Source organism: Phyllobates terribilis, unplaced genomic scaffold (genome assembly GCF_046119375.1).
Source record: "Phyllobates terribilis strain yellow unplaced genomic scaffold, ASM4611937v1 Scaffold_3__8_contigs__length_932513732, whole genome shotgun sequence".
Classification (NCBI taxonomy): domain Eukaryota; kingdom Metazoa; phylum Chordata; class Amphibia; order Anura; family Dendrobatidae; genus Phyllobates; species Phyllobates terribilis.
The window spans coordinates 13,147,663-13,170,821 of NW_027362763.1; the positions used below are offsets into that span (position 1 = coordinate 13,147,663).

General features: G+C 50.1%; 1 protein-coding gene across 2 annotated transcripts; it reads left to right on the forward strand.

The window, feature by feature from the left end:
- The first annotated feature begins 609 nt into the window (after positions 1–609).
- LOC141258679 (killer cell lectin-like receptor subfamily G member 1) lies at positions 610–22,281 on the forward strand. 2 transcript variants are annotated; one of them, XM_073673671.1, is made up of 5 exons: positions 610–871; positions 14,546–14,651; positions 19,798–19,976; positions 20,910–21,028; positions 21,423–22,281. In XM_073673671.1, exons 1-5 carry the CDS (start codon positions 692–694, stop codon positions 21,523–21,525), a joined length of 687 nt encoding a protein of 228 aa, XP_073529772.1. In that variant the 5' UTR covers positions 610–691; the 3' UTR covers positions 21,526–22,281. The 2 variants fall into 2 exon arrangements, with proteins under 2 accessions (XP_073529772.1, XP_073529773.1); XM_073673672.1 differs by having other exon boundaries at positions 20,913–21,028.
- Positions 22,282–23,159: the final 878 nt, after the last annotated feature.

Sequence of the window (23,159 nt, forward strand, 5' to 3'; positions counted from 1 at the left end):
ATACCTATGTAGTGAGCAGTCGGGATCATTCGCTCGCGGATCCCTGTGATTCCCTGACAGTCACTATTCCGCCCCCACCCTGTGGCGGGTTGCCATGGCAGCCTGCTGAGCTCCTCTGCACCGTGGTTTTCTTATACCCTACAACACAGAAGTAGCGGGGTACGCGGAAGAAGAAGCGAGCGCAGGGTCGTCCTGTACAGGGCTAAAATAAAAAAAGATTTGAAAAATAATATAAAAAAAATATAGAAAAAGTTTTCTTTTCCAGCCAATCTCATTCTTTGCACATTTCATCACATTTTTAATGAAATGGTAAAATAAATCTCGTCCTGTAAAAAAAACAGGCGTCATACAGGTGTGCACGAGAAAAAAGTGAAGAGAAATGAAAGTGCAAACACGGAAAACGCTCAGTGTGAACGGCGGCGGCGCTGGCGGACACAGGTCACGTAGTCATGTCCTGACGCCGTACAGCCGCGCACTGCTGGGCACCAGCTGGAAAGCCCCGTCGTGACGTCACCCTGTGCCTAAAACCTAACACTGCGTAATCCACGCTAGCCAATAGCCGCAGTCGCAGCCTTCGCCTCCTCTAGAGCAGCCAATAGTCGCAGCAGGTGTCACAGGAAGGCCCGCCCCCTATGAATACAGGGTGGCTCTGGCCGAGTGGCCGACATTGCGCTCTGCGCTCAGGTCAGCGATGGGTCGCGGCGATACGTCTCCTGCTCCGGAGCTGGCGGTGGAGATGGAGGAGCTGCCCCGAGGCCGCCCGGACACTCCCCAGTCACCGCTACTGGACACCCCGGGGTCACAGCAGACCGCAGCACCGGAGCAATCAGCTGGGCCCGGGGAGGAGGCGCCCGGGAGCCGGCGGCAGGAGGTGAGGGGCTGTGCACACTGGGGCGGCTGCGGTAACTTCAGGTTGCCAGCACGGGGGTGTGGGGGTGTGTGTGTGTGTGTGTGTGTGTGTGTGTGTGTGTGTGTGTGTGTGTGTGTGTGTGTGTGTGTCTCGGAGGGTGCTCCTGTGTCGGTGGGGGGGGGGGGGGTGTCTCGGAGGGTGCTCCTGTGTCGGTGGGGGGGGGGGTGTCTCGGAGGGTGCTCCTGTGTCGGTGGGGGGGGGGGTGTCTCGGAGGGTGCTCCTGTGTCGGTGGGGGGGTGTCTCTCGGAGGGTGCTCCTGTGTCGGTGGGGGTGTGTGTCTCGGAGGGTGCTCCTGTGTCGGTGGGGGTGTGTGTCTCGGAGGGTGCTCCTGTGTCGGTGGGGGGGGGGGTGTCTCGGAGGGTGCTCCTGTGTCGGTGGGGGGGGGGGTGTCTCGGAGGGTGCTCCTGTGTCGGTGGGGGGGGGGGTGTCTCGGAGGGTGCTCCTGTGTCGGTGGGGGGGGGGGGTGTCTCGGAGGGTGCTCCTGTGTCGGTGGGGGGGGGGGTGTCTCGGAGGGTGCTCCTGTGTCGGTGGGGGGGGGGGTGTCTCGGAGGGTGCTCCTGTGTCGGTGGGGGGGTGTCTCTCGGAGGGTGCTCCTGTGTCGGTGGGGGGGTGTGTCTCGGAGGGTGCTCCTGTGTCGGTGGGGGGGGGGGTGTCTCGGAGGGTGCTCCTGTGTCGGTGGGGGGGGGGGTGTCTCGGAGGGTGCTCCTGTGTCGGTGGGGGGGTGTGTCTCGGAGGGTGCTCCTGTGTCGGTGGGGGGGGGTGTCTCGGAGGGTGCTCCTGTGTCGGTGGGGGGGGGGTGTCTCGGAGGGTGCTCCTGTGTCGGTGGGGGGGGGGGGGTGTCTCGGAGGGTGCTCCTGTGTCGGTGAGGGGGTGTCTCGGAGGGTGCTCCTGTGTCGGTGGGGGGGGGGTGTCTCGGAGGGTGCTCCTGTGTCGGTGGGGGGGGGGTGTCTCGGAGGGTGCTCCTGTGTCGGTGGGGGGGGGGTGTCTCGGAGGGTGCTCCTGTGTCGGTGGGGGGGGGGTGTCTCGGAGGGTGCTCCTGTGTCGGTGGGGGGGGGGTGTCTCGGAGGGTGCTCCTGTGTCGGTGGGGGGGGGGTGTGTCTCGGAGGGTGCTCCTGTGTCGGTGGGGGGGGGTGTGTCTCGGAGGGTGCTCCTGTGTCGGTGGGGGGGGGGGGTGTCTCGGAGGGTGCTCCTGTGTCGGTGGGGGGGGGGGTGTCTCGGAGGGTGCTCCTGTGTCGGTGGGGGGGGGGGTGTCTCGGAGGGTGCTCCTGTGTCGGTGGGGGGGGGGGTGTCTCGGAGGGTGCTCCTGTGTCGGTGGGGGGGGGGGGGTGTCTCGGAGGGTGCTCCTGTGTCGGTGGGGGGGGGGGTGTGTGTCTCGGAGGGTGCTCCTGTGTCGGGGGGGGGGTGTCTCGGAGGGTGCTCCTGTGTCGGTGGGGGGGGGGTGTGTGTCTCGGAGGGTGCTCCTGTGTCGGTGGGGGGGGTGTCTCTCGGAGGGTGCTCCTGTGTCGGTGGGGGGGGGGGTGTCTCGGAGGGTGCTCCTGTGTCGGTGGGGGGGGGGGGTGTGTGTCTCGGAGGGTGCTCCTGTGTCGGTGGGGGGGGGGGTGTCTCGGAGGGTGCTCCTGTGTCGGTGGGGGGGGGGGTGGGTGTCTCGGAGGGTGCTCCTGTGTCGGTGGGGGGGGTGTCTCTCGGAGGGTGCTCTTGTGTGTCGGTGGGGGGGTGTGTCTCTCGGAGGGTGCTCCTGTGTCGGTGGGGGGGGGGTGTCTCGGAGGGTGCTCCTGTGTCGGTGGGGGGGGTGTGTCTCGGAGGGTGCTCCTGTGTCGGTGGGGGGGGGGTGTCTCGGAGGGTGCTCCTGTGTCGGTGGGGGGGGGGGGGTGTCTCGGAGGGTGCTCCTGTGTCGGTGGGGGGGGGGTGTGTGTCTCGGAGGGTGCTCCTGTGTCGGTGGGGGGGGTGTCTCTGTCTCGGAGGGTGCTCCTGTGTCGGTGGGGGGGGTGTCTCTCGGAGGGTGCTCTTGTGTGTCGGTGGGGGGGTGTGTGTCTCGGAGGGTGCTCCTGTGTCGGTGGGGGGGGGGGTGTCTCGGAGGGTGCTCCTGTGTCGGTGGGGGGGGGGGTGTCTCGGAGGGTGCTCCTGTGTCGGGGGGGGGGGGGTGTCTCGGAGGGTGCTCCTGTGTCGGGGGGGGGTGTCTCGGAGGGTGCTCCTGTGTCGGGGGGGGGTGTCTCGGAGGGTGCTCCTGTGTCGGGGGGGGGTGTCTCGGAGGGTGCTCCTGTGTCGGTGGGGGGGGGGTGTCTCGGAGGGTGCTCGTGTGTGTGTGTGTGTCTCGGAGGGTGCTCCCGTGTCGGTGGGGGGGGGGGTGCTCCCGGGTGGGGGGGGTGCTCCTGGCTTTAGATAATAGAAGACAAGTGAAAAATACTTCATGCTAATTAAAACTTCCCTGGTGTGACATGGAGGGGTTCATGTCGCTGGTGGTCTGTGGAGTCGTTACAACATGGAGCGACTCCTTACCAGTGTAATTGGGGTCAGTGCAGGATGGGCTGTAAATGTTTTCATAAGAATTTGTGATGAAATGCCCTATAAATGCTTCTAGTGGACATGAATCGGGGCTGCCCTCTTGTGCGCGGCGGGGGCCCGGGGCTGCCCTCTTGTGCGCGGCGGGGGCCCGGGGCTGCCCTCTTGTGCGCGGCGGGGGCCCGGGGCTGCCCTCTTGTGCGCGGCGGGGGCCCGGGGCTGCCCCTTTGTGCTCGCGCTCAGCAGTGAGGCCGGGCTGTGGAGTTGGAGTCGGTGGTTTGGCTTAGTGACTCCACAGCGCTGGCTCTGGGGGTTGTGCATTGTATTTTGGTGTGAGGAGGGGGAGCAAATATTTTATTCTAAAGTGGGCTCTCACAGCTGTTGGTCTACTGTACATTATACTGGGGGGTGAACAAGAGGGCATCGTATAGTGCCCCCAACAGTGACAGTCCTCGTACAGTTTATTCGTCTTGTAGCACAGGTTGTAGAGTGCGGTGCACTTATGGTGGGATCTCCTGTGTGCTCCTTCCTTGTAGCCCCTTGTACACACTAGTAGAAGTTACTGTTCCCTGCAGTACACAGGACGGATATTGTAGATCTGGTATCTGCTGAGCCGTGACGTACGGCTCCTCACACAGGAATGTGGCCAGACATCGTGTCCTATGTAGGGCAGCCAGTGCCAGGTGGGAGATGCAGGAAACGTCTCCTGCCAGATCCGCTTATCTACAGGCCCTTCTGCACCAAACGCTTTCTTTTCCCGTTGCAGCACTAGCGGGATCCAGCCCATCTTCTGGGCAGGAGGCTAAGAGCGAGCCCTGCTTTCTGTGCCCTGTGGCTCTGCTTCTCTGCTTGGTTCCCTGTTGAATTGTGGCTTTGTAGGTTTTTTTCTACCTTTTCTTTGCTGCTCGATGTTGCAATGGAACTCGGTGAACTCCTAATGATATTGGGGGTCTATTATTAAGGAGGGGGCCACAATGCCGTGCTGAGGAGGATGCAGAGTCAGTCCCAGTCGTCTATGCCTCCTACTTTGGGTCTGCAGATTGCACTAAATCAAACGTCATCGTCGTTACCCCGGTTGTTCCTACTAGGTCTGGAGTCATGACGTGGACGGGTCAAAATTTAGATGTGTAATGTCCAGTTTATCCTCCTGCCTGACATTTAGAGCGGATATAATTGTGTCACACTGAATAAAACCAGTGGCTATGTGCGCACAGTGCGTTTTTGCGACGATTTTTCCACGAGGAATTTTGCCAAAAATGCTAAGGAATCCTTCTGCCAGCTAATTAAATGAGACTCGTGCTGTGCGCATGATCAGGAATTTTCCTTTGAGAGCACTTGCATTGCGTTTAAATCTGCAGCATGTCAATTCTTTGTGCGTTTTTGCTGCATTTTTCACTCATTGACTTCAATTGAGTTAGTCAAATCCACCCCAAAAAAACACAGGTATAAAAAAAAAAAAAAAAAAAAAAAAAAAAAAAACGTTTGTGGATTTGCTTAAGTCAGTGGGTCAAAAACGCACAAATAATGGACCGTGGGTCACAGGCGTCCCCTGAGACTACTGAGAGCAGCCACCGCTGATGGCAGCGAGAGCAGCCTGCAGCTGATGGCAGCGAGAGCAGCCTGCAGCTGATGGCAGCGAGAGCAGCCTGCAGCTGATGGCAGCGAGAGCAGCCTGCAGCTGATGGCAGCGAGAGCAGCCTGCAGCTGATGGCAGCGAGAGCAGCCTGCAGCTGATGGCAGCGAGAGCAGCCCGCAGCTGATGGCAGCGAGAGCAGCCCGCAGCTGATGGCAGCGAGAGCAGCCTGCAGCTGATGGCAGCGAGAGCAGCCTGCAGCTGATGGCAGCGAGAGCAGCCTGCAGCTGATGGCAGCGAGAGCAGCCTGCAGCTGATGGCAGCGAGAGCAGCCTGCAGCTGATGGCAGCGAGAGCAGCCTGCAGCTGATGGCAGCTGATGGCAGCTGATGGCAGCGAGAGCAGCTGATGGCAGCGAGAGCAGCCTGCAGCTGATGGCAGCGAGAGCAGCTGATGGCAGCGAGAGCAGCTGATGGCAGCGAGAGCAGCTGATGGCAGCGAGAGCAGCCTGCAGCTGATGGCAGCGAGAGCAGCCTGCAGCTGATGGCAGCCTGCAGCTGATGGCAGCGAGAGCAGCCTGCAGCTGATGGCAGATGTCATCGGCCAGCGCCTGTGCTTAGTGGGGGGGTGGGGGGAGGTTTAAAATAAAAAACGCCTTGTACTCACTCACCTAACACCCAATAAATCCCTGATGCCCTTTTCCCCTGTAAAAATAATAAACCATGATATACTCACCTATCCGCTGTAATCCCGAGTGTCCCATGGCGATCGGAACACCCGGAAGCAGACTATACACTGATTGGAGCGTGATCGCTCCTGGCAGTGTATAGCGCTGAGCTGCCGGGAGAGAGGTCACTGAAGTTCAATCAGCTGATGAACTCCGGTGACCTCACTTGCTGCATCGCTGCTGCGTGAGAAAATTCTCACCCAGTGATGGTGCCATAAGTGAGGTCACCCGGGGCTCATCAGCTGATTGAACTCCGGTGACCTCTCACTGCAGCTCAGCGCTATACATTAACACAGGTGTGATTTCACTCCTGTCAGTGTATAGCTTGCTCTCCTCTAGAACAGTCACATCAGTGATTGCTGATGTGACTGCTCAACGACTGACACAGATCTTTGTGGAACACTCTGAATTATTTCATCACATTGGACAGATGAGGGATATGGTAATTTATTTTACAGGTGACAATGACTTCAGAGGATTAGGCATTGGTTGAGTATACTGTATGTATGTCAAAGCCTGTACTATGGGTTAGTAATGAGGGTGTCTTATTGACTCCCTCCATTACTAACCTGTTCTTCATGACAGCTGCCAGTACAAGGCTGACATGGACCCCAACCCTATTACCACACTTGCCACCACCGCAAGGCAAGTGGGATGAGCGAGGCTAAGCGCAACTTCTGGGGCCACTGAGGTCTAACATTATTAGCCTCGGAGGGGACCAGCATTCATGGCCCCTTCCCTGGCTATTGATATCAGCTCACAGCTGTCTGCCTAGCCTTTACTGGTTAGATTTTATATGGGGACCCTACATCAATTTTTTTTTTTTTTTTTTTTTCAGGTGTCGCCCTGTAATCTAGTCAGTAAACGCTAAGCAAACAGCTGTTATTAGCCAGGGAACATTTTTAACCAATGGCCCCTTCCCTGGCTAGTATTATCAGCCCCAGTGCTTGGCCTTCCCTCTGCTGGTTATGAAAATGACACGTGAGCCCATTTTAAAATTTAGTTCTTCATTTTATTTCATTTATAAGAAATCCCATGCACACTGCTTGTTTTTGACACTGCGCAAACTTGCCCGCAGCATGTCAATTTAAGTAGTGGAGACTCAAGTCTCCACTGCAGATTTTGACTGATTTGAAATGTCATTACATGCGGTGGATCCGCATGTACTGACAAAACCAGTGCGGCATTAGAACGCAGCGTTTTGGACACAGCGAAAATGCGCTGTCCAAAGCGCTGCTGGTTTCTGATGGTGGGGACGACTAACCAAACAGCTGTGAGCTGTTAATGGCCAGGAAACCAAAAAATGTGCCTATTTTATGCAACTTTTCTCCAGCCAAGATGTACAGAAACTTATGCACATATCCAAACTGGACTTAAATGTCCCAATGATTCCCCCTGGCTGACCGTGGTAAGATGGACATGATTGTGCGAAGTCTGGTGGCTCTATTCTAAAAACTCGTCTGGAGTTGCAAGTTGGACTTGTCCGTTTTGGGTAAACCATCAGCTGTATCCTCCTGGTTGGAGTTGATAGATGGGAACATTGGAATGAAGTTGGTAAAACCATTTATACCCAGTAACCATTCCCAGTGTGATGTAATAAAACTGGTAACTTGGGTCTGGTGGCACCATGAAAGGTCCAGTCAATGCTCTTCTGCAGTCATAGGGTCTACAATGAGTGTATGAGGGACAGAGTCGATGGGTAAAGGGATCTCCTTACCTGTCGGACTCCTTTTTAATGAAGGCTGAACATCTTTGTTGGTGGAGGTGAATTTCTTGGGATTGAGGAAAGATCATTCTGGGTGTGACACAAGAACAGGAGGAAACGTCCATCGGGTACATTGTTGAAGGTGTGCGGTTCTAATACCCTTGGATTGAGGCCACCTGAGCTTCGACCACCGCCATGAGGTCACGTCTCTCTCTACCAGAGTCGCTTCTTAATGGGATAGAGTAGACTAAAGGGTTATGTTTAACCCCTTCGTGACTATGCCATTTCTCACTTTTTGTGCTTCAGCTTTTTTCCTCCCCTTATTTCAAGAGCCGCGACTTTTTAATTTTCGGTCCACATAGCCGTGTGAGGGCTTGGTTTTTGGTTGTTGTTGTGTGTTTTTTTTTTTTGTTTGTTTTTTTTTTGGTAAAAATGACCCGGCAATATAATCCTGCAGGTCATTGGGATTACGGAGATACCAAGCATGCATAGTTTGTTTTATTTAACAAATTTAAAAAAATAAATTGGGAATTTGCTTGTTTCGCCATTTTCTGATGGCCGTAACGTTTAGAGAGTTTTCGGGTTCTGGAGTTGTGTGAGGGCTTGTTTTATGCTCCCCGGACTGATGTCTTTATGGATATCACTTTGGGGTAGATAAAGTGTTATGAACACCTCTTAATTATTATTTTTTTTTTAATCACACTCCTCCAGTAACAGCTCTTAGAGGCAGATGATGGTTGATTATCACAGCCATCATCTGACAAAGATGCATAGCTGTACGTCATATCGGTGAGGGGTTAAAAAAAAAAGAGGTTGGTGCAAAAGTATATTCTTCCATTCCAGTGTAGTTTCATAGAGAAAATGGTTATCGCTTGGTTTTTCTGCCTTTCTTTGCCCAAAGGCTAATCTGTTGTCTTCTAACATGCTGCATGGTTGGAGTGTATTATCTAGCGTCCATTAAGGTTGGAGAATTGATGCTATTATATCGTCCAGGATAAGTTCTGTTCTTCTCTGGAGGAGGAGTGTTTGATTGTGGCTCTTCTTTGCATTGAATAGTTCAGACCATTTTCTTCATGTTCTAGTACAGACAAAGAGCAACCAGCAAGTATAGACATAAATCTCTGAAGACAAAGGTCCAATGATAAATATGAGCCTACAGAAAAAATACTGTACATAAAGAGCCACCATATAATAAAAGGTAAAGGTTTATCGGAGAACACAACTCAAAAAAAATCACTGCATGAAAAATTTAAGTGGGAAACCAATAGGTGGCGCAACAACACAAATACATGTAGCAGGAGGTAGATGTAGAAGTCTCATGTGACAGAGTAAATCCATGTCGCTTATTATATAAGTGTCAGGACAACAGTCAGGGAATCGCGCAGATCCACCGCTGCCACCTCCAATTGCCAGGGCAAGTACGCAATTGACTGGTGATTGTTGGAGAGAGACCACAGCTGCTTTGGCTACTAGGTCGATTATTGCTGAACTTAGTGAGCGTATGGTATATACACCTCCAATTCCAGCTCATGGAATAAAATATATATACCCTGATAGGGTCACTGCCAAGCTCCGCAAGATTTCTAGCTGCCACCACCAATCGTTTACATATTACATTATATATTATTGCTTCAGGGGTGCAGCTCATATAGGAAGAGGAACAGAGCTAATACATTTTATATATTAAATCTGAAAAGTAGGCAGTGTTTACAAAAAATATTATACAAAGATAATGCAAAAGGGGACAAAACAATAGTGTATTCAATTGCATAAAATAAAAGGATAACAAAAGAAAAGTACTAGACCTGTGTCACAGAAATGGCAACATCTTAGCGGAGCGAATTGCTCCTTTTAGGAAAATGGTACAGAACTACAGAGAACGGTCTTCCAGGACTGAGTTATTATAAATCAGAATTTGTATTAAGTCACGCCCACATACCGACCCTGGATGACCTCTGACTGGGCCTTGTCAGTTGGATACGGCTAGGTCCCAAAAAATAGTGGGATCCTCAATTTTCAGAATACTTCTCCTCCTGGAGGTCCCAGGTGGGAGATATTGGTGCCATATTTTCTATCATGATTTTAGCTTTCCAAAGATAGGAAGCGGGACGTGTATCATTGGCCTTCTGTCCGATATGAATTTAATTTAGAGCTGATGAGGCGACTGCCCAGTGATGTAAGTAAATGAACTGTGTTTGCCACAACACTGAAAAATGTCTCCTATAGCTGTAGGACCTATGCTGTTCACAAAAAAAAAAAAAAATCATACCTGGAAAGAGACGCCACAAACTCTACTATAATTTCTTTGAGGACCAGAGCAGTTTTCTCTGGAGGTGATGGATTTGTCTCAGCCTCTTGTATACTCAGAGTCCAGAGTTCATGGCTGTTCCTCAGCAAATGACCTACTTCAATTACCTGTTCACAGCAGGAGACCATAACTGAATAGGTGTCAAATATAGTGTTCTTTTCCCAAGATATAATTAAGCCACGCTTCAGTGTTCAATATGAGGGTGACGCGTCCCTTCTTAAGAGATACCTTTCTGGATTTTGTTCACATTTTACCATTACATCTGACATACAGGTCACATTGTATTTGATTCCATCTTATGATACAATTTTTTTTCTGTAGGCTCATACTGTCCTAGTTGTGTCAGATCTTTGTTTGGGGCAGGGATGTGGTAACCAGAAGTTCTCAAAGATGGAATTCTCTGACTCCAGTAGATCTTTTGGCTTTCGCTCGATTTGACTTTCTTGGACTTGTTGTGCACTGATGGACACTCCAAAAAGAGAAGTATACGAAATGGTGACGTTGGCTTGAAGACCATTAGGTACTTTTGGAAGTAATCTTTGCTTTCTGTAACGAGTTGATCATACTTTCGTGCTCAATCTACATTGATGGCACAGAAGTGGGTGGATATTTCAAACTCATAGGGGTTTTTTTGCAAATTGCTAATGAATGAAATCTTCTCGACTGTCAAACACTAGAACTGGGTTTCTTTTAAGGTTCAGATTTTGGCCTTAGGAAGCCTTATTTTAATCTAGAAATGTCAACAATATTCGGATTGTTGGATAATTTTTGACCAGGTGCAGTTGTTGGGCCGATCACCCACTTGGAACCCAACCTTGAGCTTACCAGGTTCCTTGGATCACTTGACTCCTGCGTCCATGAACATGCTAAGTCTTGGTACTGATTTGTAACTACTCAAGGTATTGAAGTGTTTTAACAAGTACAGAATATCTAACCAAATCCAGGAAGATAGCAAAGGAAAATATAGATCCTTTCCTTTCGTAAAAGGTCTGGATGGTTGTAACCTGTTCAGATAATTTCTTAGCAGGTCAGGTGTCTCCAGTGAGTTTGTTGGCGCTCAGAATCAAGTTATTGACTTGTTGATGGCTTAACCTTAGAGGTCATCAATGTCTGATCGGTGGGGTGTGACATGGGTACTCCCGCCGATCATCACTAGAACTGCTCAGTTACGGAGCACCACAACTCCATTGATGGAATGGTGATTGCGGCCTGCTCTAAGTCTGCCCCCTATTGATTGGAATAGAGGTTGTACATGCAGTATCCAGCTTCAGCCACTATATCGTTGACGGAGATGTGCTGGCCAGTTCCATCCGACCAACGTCACTGAGAACAGCTGATCGGTGTGGAGGCCGGGTGTTGCACCCCCACCGACCAGACATTAATAGCCTATATTTAGGATAGGTTATCTGTGCTAGAGCTTGTAGAGGTTGAATCAGGATATTGCGATCTTTCCTATAGCGCCATTGATTCCATGGTGCTGTACACAAGGAGGGGTTACATACCAAATACAGATATCACTTACAGTAAATGAACTAACAGTGATAGACTAGTACGGAGGGAGGAGGACCCTGCCCTTGCGGGCTTACATTCTACAGGAACGGGGAAGGAGACAGTAGGCTGGGGGGTTGCAGTAGCTCTGGTGGTGAGGAGGCAGTAAGCGAGGTCATGACAGGATGTAAGCTTTCTTGAAGAGATGGGTTTTCAGGTTCCGTCTGAAGGATCCGGATGTGGTGGATAATCGGACGTGTTGAGGCACAGAGTTCCAGAGGACGGGGGATATTCGGGAGAAATCTTGGAGGCGATTGGCTGAGGAACGAATAAGTGGGGAAAGGAGGTTTTGGGAGGACAGGAGATTATGTATCGGGAGATTTGTTCAGAGATGTACGGAGGAGAGAGGTTGTGGATGGCTTTGTAGGTCAGTGTTAGTGTGAGCTGGATACGCTGGGCAATTGAGAGCCAGTGAAGGGATTTGCAAAGGGGGGATAGCAGAGGAGCAGCGATGCGAGCGATGAACCAGTCGTGCAGCAGAGTTGAGCATGGACTGGAGGGGTGCGAGAGTGTTGGCAGGTAGGCCACAGAGGAGGATGCTGCAGTAGTTGAGGCGGGAGATGATGAGAGCATGTACAGGTGTCCTCAAACTACGGCCCGCAGGCCGCCTGCGGAGGATTTTTATCCGGCCCTCTGGGCTGTGGGCGGAGGAGAGCGGTGTCAGCACCCGCCCTTCTCCCCCGCTTGCTCAGGGCCCCGGCAGCCGGATACTTACCTCTCCCCGTGCCTCTGCAGATCTGCTGTCTTCCTGGTGCGCGCTCCCTGTGACGTCTCAGGTCAGAGGGTGCGGTGACGTCTTTTCACCGCGCCCTCCCCTGAGCCGTCACAGGCAGCGTAGAGCCAGCGACGCTGGAGTCTGGGCCCAAGCAGCGGCAGCAGGTGAGAAGTGAGGTGAGTATTATTATTATTATTTTAATGTATGGAGGCATGGGGCATTATATGGGGGGCTGACATTCTGCATGGGGCATTATATGGGGGGGTGACATCCTGCATGGGGCATTTTATGGGGGGGGGGGTGACATCCTGCATGGGGCATTTTATTGGGGGGGGGGGTGACATCCTGCATGGGGCATTATATGGGGGGGGGAGTGACATGGTGCATTATGGGGGGGGGGGGAGTGACATCCTGCATGGTGCATTATATGGGGGGGGGGGTAGTGACATCCTGCATGAGGCATTATATGGGGGGGGGGGGGGGGTAGTGACATCCTGCATGAGGCATTATATGGGGGGGGTAGTGACATCCTGCATGGGGCATTATATGGGGGGGAGTGACATCCTGCATGAGGCATTATATGGGGGGGAGTGACATCCTGCATGGGGCATTATATGGGGGGGAGTGACATCCTGCATGAGGCATTATATGGGGGGGGGTAGTGACATCCTGCATGGGGCATTATAGTATAACGGGGAAACAGCCTGCCTATTGAGGACCTATGCTGCCTATTGAAATACCAGTTGATTTAACTTTACTTGTTCTTCATTTAAATATTGTATTTGTTCCTGTATTGTTTTTTACTTCAAAATAAATAAGATATGCGCAGTGTGCACAGGAATTTGTTCATAGATTTTTTAAATTATATTCCGGCCCTCCCAATGGTCTGAGGGATCGTGAACTGGCCCCCTGGTTTAGTAGATTGAGGGTTGGGGAAAGAACGGATTCTGGAAATATTTTTGAGCTGGAGGTGGGGTTTGATTATGGGGTTTGAAGGACAGGGCAGAGTCAAGGGGTACTCCGGGCCAGCGGATTGCCGGTACAGGGGAAAGTGTGATGTCATTTATTGTGATAGAAAGATACATGAGGTGGAGGAAAGATGAATCTTCCGATAGGGAGAGAGCTTCCCTGTATCTTGGGTGCTGTATTGGGTGATTGGGGGGGGGGGTGCTAATGACTTACCTGTAATTTGATGGTCCTGAAGCCCCTGTCTGCAGCCCTACTTATTCCCTCACTCGGTCTTGTTTGGCTTTTTCGGTCTATCTCTTCTTATAGTGAAGAATGAGTGAATGTGTAACTAATAACAAGAATGAAGATCGATTGACTTTTATAGCCCAGTCTTGATTAAACTTCTGCCAGAGTTAGACCCCTTGAAGAGCTCATCCCTTTTTTTTTTTTTTTTTTTTTTTTTTTTTGTGATGAGAATCTTCTGTATAAAGTCTTTCTACAGATGTGATGTGGCTACACTGGAATCTTAAGTATAGCTGATGAATGAACCAATGATTATTATTATTTTATTAAATATCAGCACGTCTCACTTTAAGTCTATCCTGGTTTTGCTACACATTGGCACAGGTTTCTTGCTTTCCCTCCTCTGCCTTGTGCAGACATACAGGCTTTATGTCCTGTTTTCGGTCTCGCTGGCCTCTGACGTACGTCGGGTCGTCCTGCCTGTTCTTATTTCGTCAGGGTTTTCCTCACATGCGCCGGACGCTCCAGGCCGTGTGCAGCAGAGATGAACATCAAACATTTTTATTGCTGCTCTCTGGTTAGAGTATTGATCAGGTGAACGAAATCCATAGGGAATTGGGTGTCTGTAACACCGGTATTTATTGGTTACTAAACAAGTAAAGTCGTAAACCACTTTTGTCTGCCTTAACAATCATTATAGCCTCTTTTTCCCCTGATGAAGCCAATAGGCGAAACACGTCGAGAGCTGTTAGCGGTGTATGACTCAATTTCAGCAGATCAAGTGAATTAACAGAGCACAGCTATAACACAACGCCGGCACATGCAATGGCTGCCGAGGCAGAACGTGTTTAATTGTTAACTAAACCAGGAAAACGTCTAGCGTCTGTCTAGATGGATCACTCCCACAGGGATTTTAATTGTGTTGCGTATATCGAATAAGTTGGAAAATGATTAACAAAGAAGTAATTGGCTTATGGCAACTTGTAAGTAGTTGTCTCATCGCTACCTGGACTGTGGCACAATTACTGGTGAGAACTTTCTTCACCTAGTCCACCCTGTTTCCTCTCCTGCCATTCTTGTGTGATGGGTGAGGGTGTCTCCCCACCAGTCCTGTAGGGTGGTCTCCTAATGGATGGGGGCGCACATGTCTTGTATGTGGAGACGTCCTGCAGGTTCTCTGCCTGTATCTAACGAACGTTCCTATTTGCTGACTGCAAACAGAGATCCTGATATGGGAAATTAACAGTCCATTACAGGCTGCAGGACGTTTCCGCTCTAGTGGTGATAGTCGGGGGTCTTCCTCCTCCGCTGTACGGCCCTGTGGTCCATGTATCTGCTGTGCTCTCATCCTGTTCCTCTTCTCTCTTCAGTCTCTGTTGCTGCGTGTGAAGCATTGGATTCAGAAGTATGCCGTGCCGATCGCCGCGGTCATTTGTCTCCTCATGGGTGGAGGCATCGGATTTATTTCCAGTGGTGGTGAGAAACTTTCTATAAAAATGTTTTACCTGTAAGAATAAATGAGACCTCGGAGCTGGAAATCTAGTAAGGCACAAGGACATGGGCTGTGATCTGTGCAAGGTTTTGTGGGACTTTTAACCGCCAGCTTATGTTTAGGACAGGTTGTCCTTTAAGTGACCACACAAGGACCATTTATGGATGAAGGAACATGCACTAATCACAAAGAGTTAGGGATATTTGGCTTTTGGGTGAAATTTCAGGATGAACCTAAAATGTTCTCTAACCTTTTCAGGTGAACTTAATGTGACCTTCTCTAAACTTTTTGAGTGCACGTGTCTAACCGTGGTACTTATGAACCAGATACCTACTATTACGCATAATGTGATCGCACCCGCACACATGCTGTGCGGGTTGATCGCCTCCGGGTTTCAGCTGATTCTGACAGCTAACACCTGGTACTCTATGCCAGGAGCGGTGCCGACACACTAACCCCCGAAATGCTGCGATCAAAGTCGATCACAGCATTTCCGGGGCAAGCAGAGGTAAGAGCACCCCTCTTACCTTCGATCGGAGACCTCGCCCTATCAGTGTGGGGTCCTGATCATTGCCATGGTGACCTGATGTCATCATGACATCCAGGTAACCAGGCATCAGGTTGTAGAGGCGTATCTAGAGGTGGGGCATGTGCCCCGGGCGCAGCTGGCAGGGGGGGGGGGGCGCAGTTGGGATGCCTAATGCAGTGGTCCGAAGTATCTCCCCCAGCGGCTGCGTTCTGCCACCCCCCTAGGACCGGGATTCGGCCATTCTCTGAGCAGGGTGTCAAGCTGATACCCAGCTCACAGCTCTTTCAGACGCAAGTACGATTGAAGCTCTGACTGCCGGGTCAGAGCAACGTTAGCAGCGTGATCAGGTCATGTGATCACGCTGCTGACGTCATCACTGGTCGGCGTGGCTGCACATAGAGATGGTGGTAAGTGCTCCCCACTGGAGCTGAAGACCATGAAAAGAGAGGGGGCAATATTTACGCTGGGAGTGTGTGGGAAGCAAGGGAGGGACAGGTTTAGACAATATGGAGAGCAAAATAGATTTGAAGCCACAGTATGAGAAGAAAGTGGGGAGATACGGGGCATATATGATAAAATAGTATGGGGGGATTGGTGCCTTCACAATAAGGTGATTGGGAGAGATGAGTGTAGACACCGTATGGTGAGTGAGGGGATTGGTGCAGACACAGAATGGGGAGTATGGGTGTGAACACAGTATGGGGAGTGAAGGAAGGGGAATGTATGTGGATACAGCATGGGGAGCGAGTGGGGGGGGATGGGTGCGCACACAGTATGGGGAGTATGGGAATTTGTTAGGAGACAGTATGGGGAGTCGGGGGGGGGGGGGGGGGAGGGGTGTGTGAGAGAAGACCATATGAGGAGGGAGGGAGAAATGTGTGAAGACAGTATAGGGGAGAAAAGTGTGAGCGTGCACAGGATAAAGACTGAGTAGTGTGGGGGTAACATGGGGTGGGAGTGTAAGGTCACAGCCAGGAGGAGACAGCATGCTAAGGAGGGGGAGTGTGAAGAAGGGACCCAGTATGGAAATGAGGGTCTTGTGCAGATTGCTTACCATAAGAGGGACAGTGTGGGGGTCATATTTTGTGCAGGGAATTATTCAGGGGCTCAGCATAGGGCAGATATATTTATTCAGGAGCATTATAATGACTCTGCTATCTTTAAGGGCAGAGTGTGGGAAAGTGCTGCAGAAGACCGGAGGAGATGGAAGTCTGCAGAGACGAGCTGCGGATGACAAAAGTCATCATGGCGTCTGGACAAGAGGAAGATGAAAAGAAAGACGTTCAAAAGAAGATATGGCCAGCAGCGCTCCACAGCTACCAAGGAACCCAGTTGGTGAAATCGCAACATAAGGAAAAGATAGACAGCGTCCACTCCAGGGTGATAGTCCGATAAGGTTGCCTTTTATTTCGCCATGTACAGCATAACAACGTTTCGACTCGAGAGTCTTTATCAAGTATACACTAACAAACATGGTGGCCTTATGTAGTGTGGTTTACAAAAAAAAGAACCAATCCCCACACACGGCCTAACTATCATCAATTAACATATATAGATCACATATTACACATCAGAATGTTACATAACTTTATAAAGTACTGCATTGACGCAGAATAGGGGTGAAAATGCTATACGGAACAATGTAAAGCACCAATCTCGGAGATGCATCATCACTATAGTTGCCTACCACCAATCCTTCAGAGCCAGGCCATGAATATTTAACTAGTCCAGATCATGATCTACTCCACCTGGACAAGTCAAATAAGGTTGACAAATCCACGCACGGCATCCCATCACCTTAGTTACCACCATCCTATGGCAAACCTCTATCCTCAAGGTATTAGCGCATCACCAACCAATCACGTGGCACATAAAATCCAGGAACACCTCCACTTCCTAATTAACGGAGCGCACTTGCGTACTAAACACCAAATCCTAACCCACCCGCAACAAACGTCACAAGGAGCGAGCGGTCACATGACCACTATCCCTGCAACGTCTCAGCTAGGAGGTGGATATCAGCCTAAAAACCAGTGAATAATCCGTGGGTAAAGAACATACCAAATGATTAAGAGTATACCTATCTGTGGATATTAGGCATGGTAAGCAAACCCCCACCTGCAACACCATCACCAACCTGAGTAGCGTAAAAAGGAGGGGTAGGGAGAAAGGGGAAGGAAAGGGGGATCGCTATTGAGGAATTGATTTTTCTTAATTTTTTTGTTCTATTGTTGTTTTGTTTATTAAAGATCACTCCCCCCACCCCACCTTATGCATTCTGTACCCATTTGTTTGATTTAGTTTGAATCTTTTCTCCCCACCGTGAAACATGGAGGGCGGGGACTCGAGCACCCGCGATACTTAGTGCATACCTGAGTACCCGATGCAAACTCATGTAGCGAACACTTGCGCTCAAGACTAATGACAACTTATTCAATATGATGACCTAATGTTATCAAATTCTGTGTCGCACCTCTGGGTTCAAAATGTTCACTATACCCCTTGAGGGGTGTAGTTTCCAGAATGGTGTCACTTGTGGGGGGTTTCCACTGTTTAGGCACATCAGGGGCTCCCCAAACGCAACATGGCGTCCACTAATTATTCAAGCAAATTTAAGTTCAAAAAGTCAAATGGCGCTCCTTCCCTTCTGAGCCCTGCTGTGCACCCAAACAGTAGTTTTCCCCCATATATGGGGTATTTGCTTAGTCAGGAGAAATTACACAACAAATTTTGGGGTCCATTTTTTTTTTTTTTTCCTGTTACCCTTGCAAAAAAAAAATAAATTTTTAGATCTAAAGTAAATTTTGAGTGACAATGTTAAATTTCATTGTTTTCTTCCACATTCCAAAAATTCATGTGAAGCTCCTAAAGGGTTAACAAACTTCTTGAATGTGGTTTTGAGCACCTTGAGGGGTGCAGTTTTTAGAATGGTGTCACTTTTGAGTATTTTCTATCATAGAGGCCCCTCAAAGTCACTTCATAGGTGATGTGGTCCCTGAAGGAGGGAAAAAAAAAAAATGGTTTTGTAAAATTTGTTGGAAAATGAAAAAATCGCTGGTCAACTTTTAACCCTTAACTTCCTAACACAAAAAAATTTTGGTTCCAAAATTGTGCTGATGTAAACATGTGGGAAATGTTATTTATTAACTATTTTGTGTGACATTTCTCTCTGATTTAAGGGCATGGAAATTCACAGTTTGAAATTTTGCCAATTTTTTGCCAAATTTCCGATTGCCAAATATGTAATGAAAAAAACAATCTCAGAATCAGTGGGATCCATTGACACACCAGCGGTATTACCTCATGAAGTGACAGTGATCAGAATTGTAAAAATTGGCCTGGTCGTGAACCTGCAAACCACCCTTGGGGGTAAAGGGGTTAGTGTATTCACACTGAGCAGAAATGATGGCCACCAACAATGTTGGAGTCATCAAGGAGAGAGCTATGCATGAGCCGCAGGCCGAGCCTTTGGTGTTACCGCGCGGGCTGGTGTGGCTAGTGAATACAGAACTGCTCTACACTTTGACAAGCCCCGACTACGTGAATATCTTCATTATTCCAGTCATTGGGCTTCTGCACGAACAACACAGGCCTAATTTCATCTTCATGGTCAACAATGCTCCAGCTCATCGAGGTCACATCATTAGGGAACGGCTGCTAGAGACTGGGGGCCTTCAGATGGAGCGGCCTGCACGTTCTCCAGACCTGAATCCCATAGAAAACCTATGGGATCAGCTGAGTCGCCGTGTAGAGGCTCTTAACTCTGTACCCCAGAACCTCAGTGACCTGAGGGCCGCCCTTCAAGAAGGGGTTGGGATGCCGCGCCTCAGCGCAAGAAGGGGTTGGGATGCCGCGCCTCAGCGCAAGAAGGGGTTGGGATGCCGCGCCTCAGCGCAAGAAGGGGTTGGGATGCCGCGCCTCAGCGCAATGAGGGTTGGGACGCCGCGCCTCAGCGCAATGAGGGTTGGGACGCCGCGCCTCAGCGCAATGAGGGTTGGGACGCCGCGCCTCAGCGCAAGAAGGGGTGGGACGCCACGCCTCAGCAGACAATAACTCCACTTGTGAACAGTGGGAGATGTCATCAGCTGTAATTGATGCTCAAGGCCGCATGACAAGTTACTTAGACCTTGACATTTTTTCTTTTTTTTGGGGGGGGGGGGGGTATACCCACCTCTGTTGCTTTCTTTTCAATAAACCTTTTGAGATGAGGAAATCGCCATTGCTGCTTACACTTAAATACCCGACTGTCATGATAAAACATCACTTACGTGAATTTTTTACGTTTTCCATAAATCTCACCTGTAAACCAAAATATCCATAACTTTTTTTGATTGGTCTATAAATACTCAATCTAAAATCCCACCAACCCCCTATTTGTGCGCAGACCAGACGCTAATACTGCACAATGAGGGGGCGGCACTACTGCTACCAATCATTTTATACAAAAGATAAAAAGTGCTTGTCCTGTAAGGTCCAGCCATTGATATAGGGGGGCCACTGCTCTGTTATAAATATGTGGGGTATTTAATATCTCCTGTGAGATTTGTGGCTTCTGTGGAGTAGAAGCCTCAATTTACATTGATCTTTCTCTCTCCATCCAGCTTTTCGGGAGACCTCCTGTCCTCCTGTTCCTCCCGTCCCTCCTTCCTGTCCCAATAAGTGGATGAGATCTGATGGCCAGTGCTACTTTGTATCTCAAGAAAAGATGGACTGGAATTCCAGCCTGGAATTCTGCGAGTCACATGGAGGAACGCTGCTGCCCCCGGGCAACGAGATGCTGGTAATCCGAAAACATCCGAAGGAGGGAATGGGCTGGGTGTACACTGGTGGGTGGGTAGGAGCTGTGTCCACCATCAAGAAGACGTTGAGGAAAGTTACTAAAAGTTATTTGTGTATAAAGTTATGTACCTGCTATATTGTCTGCAGTAATAACCACCAGCCATCAAGGGGTCACGGTCTTTCCCCTTGAGCAGATTTCCCTGTGAGCTGCAGGATCCGGGGTTCAGAGATGAGTGTTAACGCCTAGTCGGACAGGTAGGGGGCGGAGTGACTGGGCACAAACAGGCGACTGGATCCAGGCAGGACTTGATCGGTGGGCAGAGTGTGGAGAGGGATACAGGTTCAGCATGTAGAAGCTAGTCAGAGGCGGCAGGACAGCACAGGCATCTGGGGACCCCTGCATGGAGAAAAAGCTTAGTCCGGGAAAAGCACGGTCCAGCGGAAAAGGGGGAAATTGGGAAGAAGGTAGCGCCCTGCTGTGAGTACTAAGAACAGGGAGCATGGTGTCAACAAGTGGCCCCTGGGACTGTCATGGCTAAAGACTCCCGAGTGTTGGGATCATGGTGTTACAAGTGGCCAAATATAAAATGGACATTGTCTGTAAGGACTGGTCTGGCTTATTGAATGAAACTGTTAACGGGAGCAAAACTTCACTCAGTGTAATGGAAACAGCAGATCCAGGTACAATCTCGCTCCCCCAACACAATTTCTTCTAGCTGGCCCCGGCGGTCCACTCACGCGACTACCGGGGGCAAGTTTACACACTGGGAAATGTTCTCCTTGAAGGCCACCGATCTGTATTCAAAGATCCCCCTGACTGTTCTGTTATTAGGGGACCAGGTTTGGATCCACTTAACGTCCTTGTCTGGGATCTTGGTCCCGTTTTCCTGGGTCCTATGGACACTGTATGACGAGCCTCCTCATCATGTTTCAGCAGGAGATCGGGTCGCTCCATAATCTGGCCAACCATGACTATTGGATCGATCTGAAAAAGGACACAGATTCTGGGGAGTGGAAGCAGCTGAACGGTTCTGTGTGGCCCGGGCCCATAGGGTGAGTAACAATATGGTGAGATGTATGTGGGGTCACTGAACCACCGCCCCAGGGAGTAAAGTAACCTCAGAGCAGCAACCCATAGACTATTACTGATGATACTAAGGCTGGACGCTCCTCGCCGGCATCCATAGTTGGGCTGGACGCTCCTCGCCGGCATCCATAGTTGGGCTGGACGCTCCTCGCCGGCATCCATAGTTGGGCTGGACGCGACGCTCCTCGCCGGCATCCATAGTTGGGCTGGACGCTCCTCGCCGGCATCCATACTATGGATACTGGCCAGGAGCGCTCACGCCTCATCCTAAACAGACATGTAGTAGTGTATGAAATGTCTTCTGTGGTACATAGTGACGGTATATGTCGTGTTCCTGACCCTGTTTTCTATGCCTCATAGGTATGATAACTTCAAGATTACCTGCAGCTGCGTTGAGTCAGGAAAATATGTGGCTCTGGATTGTTCCACGTCAAGACGCTGGATCTGTGTGAAGTCCCTGTAGCTACTCCATTAGCTGCGGTGTAGCTGCTCCATTAGCTGCGGTGTAGCTGCTCCATTAGCTGCGGTGTTGCTGCAGGGTCACCTGGCGTCGTCGGGTGCTACTGCTGCACGGTGTCCATATTGTTGCTGCAGTCTCCTGGTATTTCCAGGCGTCTTTGGTGCAGTGTTTGATATGGTCGTCGGCGCAGGGTTGCACTGTGTCTCCAGGTGTCGTCGCTGCAGGGTCACCTCATCGGGGCAGGGCCTGATCACCCGCCACTAAGCTTACATTTTTGTAGTAATGAGCTTTTGCAATTTTTTGATTGCATTGTGTGATTTTTCTTGCACTTTTTCCTTTTTAACTTCTCTATTGTGCCTGAAAGCACAATGGTGGCCAAAACACTTGTGCAAAATGAAAGCCTTTCCAGCGAAACTTTTATGCTGTTTTTATACGAGCAAAAAACCTTTTTATCACATTGCTTTGCATTTGTAGGCTGATCACTGTGAATTTACCGACTGTACAATCAAATTTTGTTATATAAATCTCTATTTTTATACTTTTATATATATTCATATTGATCACTTATAGAATATATTTTATAACCGAATTCTATAAGGACTGACTGTGCCCTGATGTTTCGCCTCCTGTCTGGCCATCCGGGGTTTTACGCTTTCTGCTGCTATCGGCGCTGATTCCAGTCCGGCGCCCGACCTGTGATTATCACTTCCGCAACATTTCTGGATCTTGCAATAAACGGTCCGCGCACATTTTACACTTTATGGTCTTGAGTCTCGTCTATTTCTCTTGAGTGTCTAATATCTGTACGCCCGCGGGGCGAGGACCCTTACACATGTGTGAACGTCAGAGGGCGATAATGGCAGAAAATAACGAATAGACCTGCAGAGGTTAATACCGGGAGGGTATTCATGTCTGCACGTCAGGATGGATAAACCCACAGCCTTCAGAAGGGGTCATTCGGAAGGTGCGATTTCACCTCCTAATCCATTATTTGAAGCCATCTGAGGGGCTAAGTGGAGGAGAAAGGAAGGAATCCGGCAACAACCATCTTACGACTAACTGTGCTTGTGTTGACCCAGAAGGTTTCCTTGGATCCTTTTTGTTTTCTAATGGCTTGCGAATAAACCTGAATTTTAATGGCAGATGGTTGTGTTGGATCTCCTCTGCGCAAGCGGCTCCCTCCACCGCAGAAGTGGCTCGTGTAGCTCGATCCTGGACATCGATCACCTCGCAGCGTGGTGACCTCCACCAATTTTCCCTTTTCTTACTTGAGGATCTAAGTGACCTCTGTGAAAGTGCACCTTTTAATAGAGGATTTTATACTTTCTGCCTTTTATAGGACAGGCCTAGGAAATGCATCGCTAAGACTAAGCGCCAGGCTTTCGCATTATGTAAAACAAAGCTACCGGATGCAGGACACAAGGATTCAGTCCTGTATAGGGGGGAAAAAAAACAACAATTTTTGAAGAATCCACTTTGCTTTTCTCGGAGATTAGATTAAGGCTGAAGAAAAAATTCCATTTAAAGCCCTAATCCACCTTAAAGAATATAAAAGGAGATGACTCCGGGAGAGCCAAAGCCATACCCTTAGAAAAACCATCTTGGAATCCCAAGCTTCATTCCCACCTAAACGTGCC

Excerpts from the sequence above, each read along its gene's own strand:
- LOC141258679 (XM_073673671.1), top strand. The coding sequence starts at position 692 with ATGGGTCGCGGCGATACGTCTCCTGCTCCGGAGCTGGCGGTGGAGATG. Across the intron at positions 872-14,545 it reads CCGGGAGCCGGCGGCAGGAG|TCTCTGTTGCTGCGTGTGAA; the intron begins GTGAGGGGCTGT and ends TTCTCTCTTCAG. Across the intron at positions 14,652-19,797 it reads CGGATTTATTTCCAGTGGTG|CTTTTCGGGAGACCTCCTGT; the intron begins GTGAGAAACTTT and ends CTCTCCATCCAG.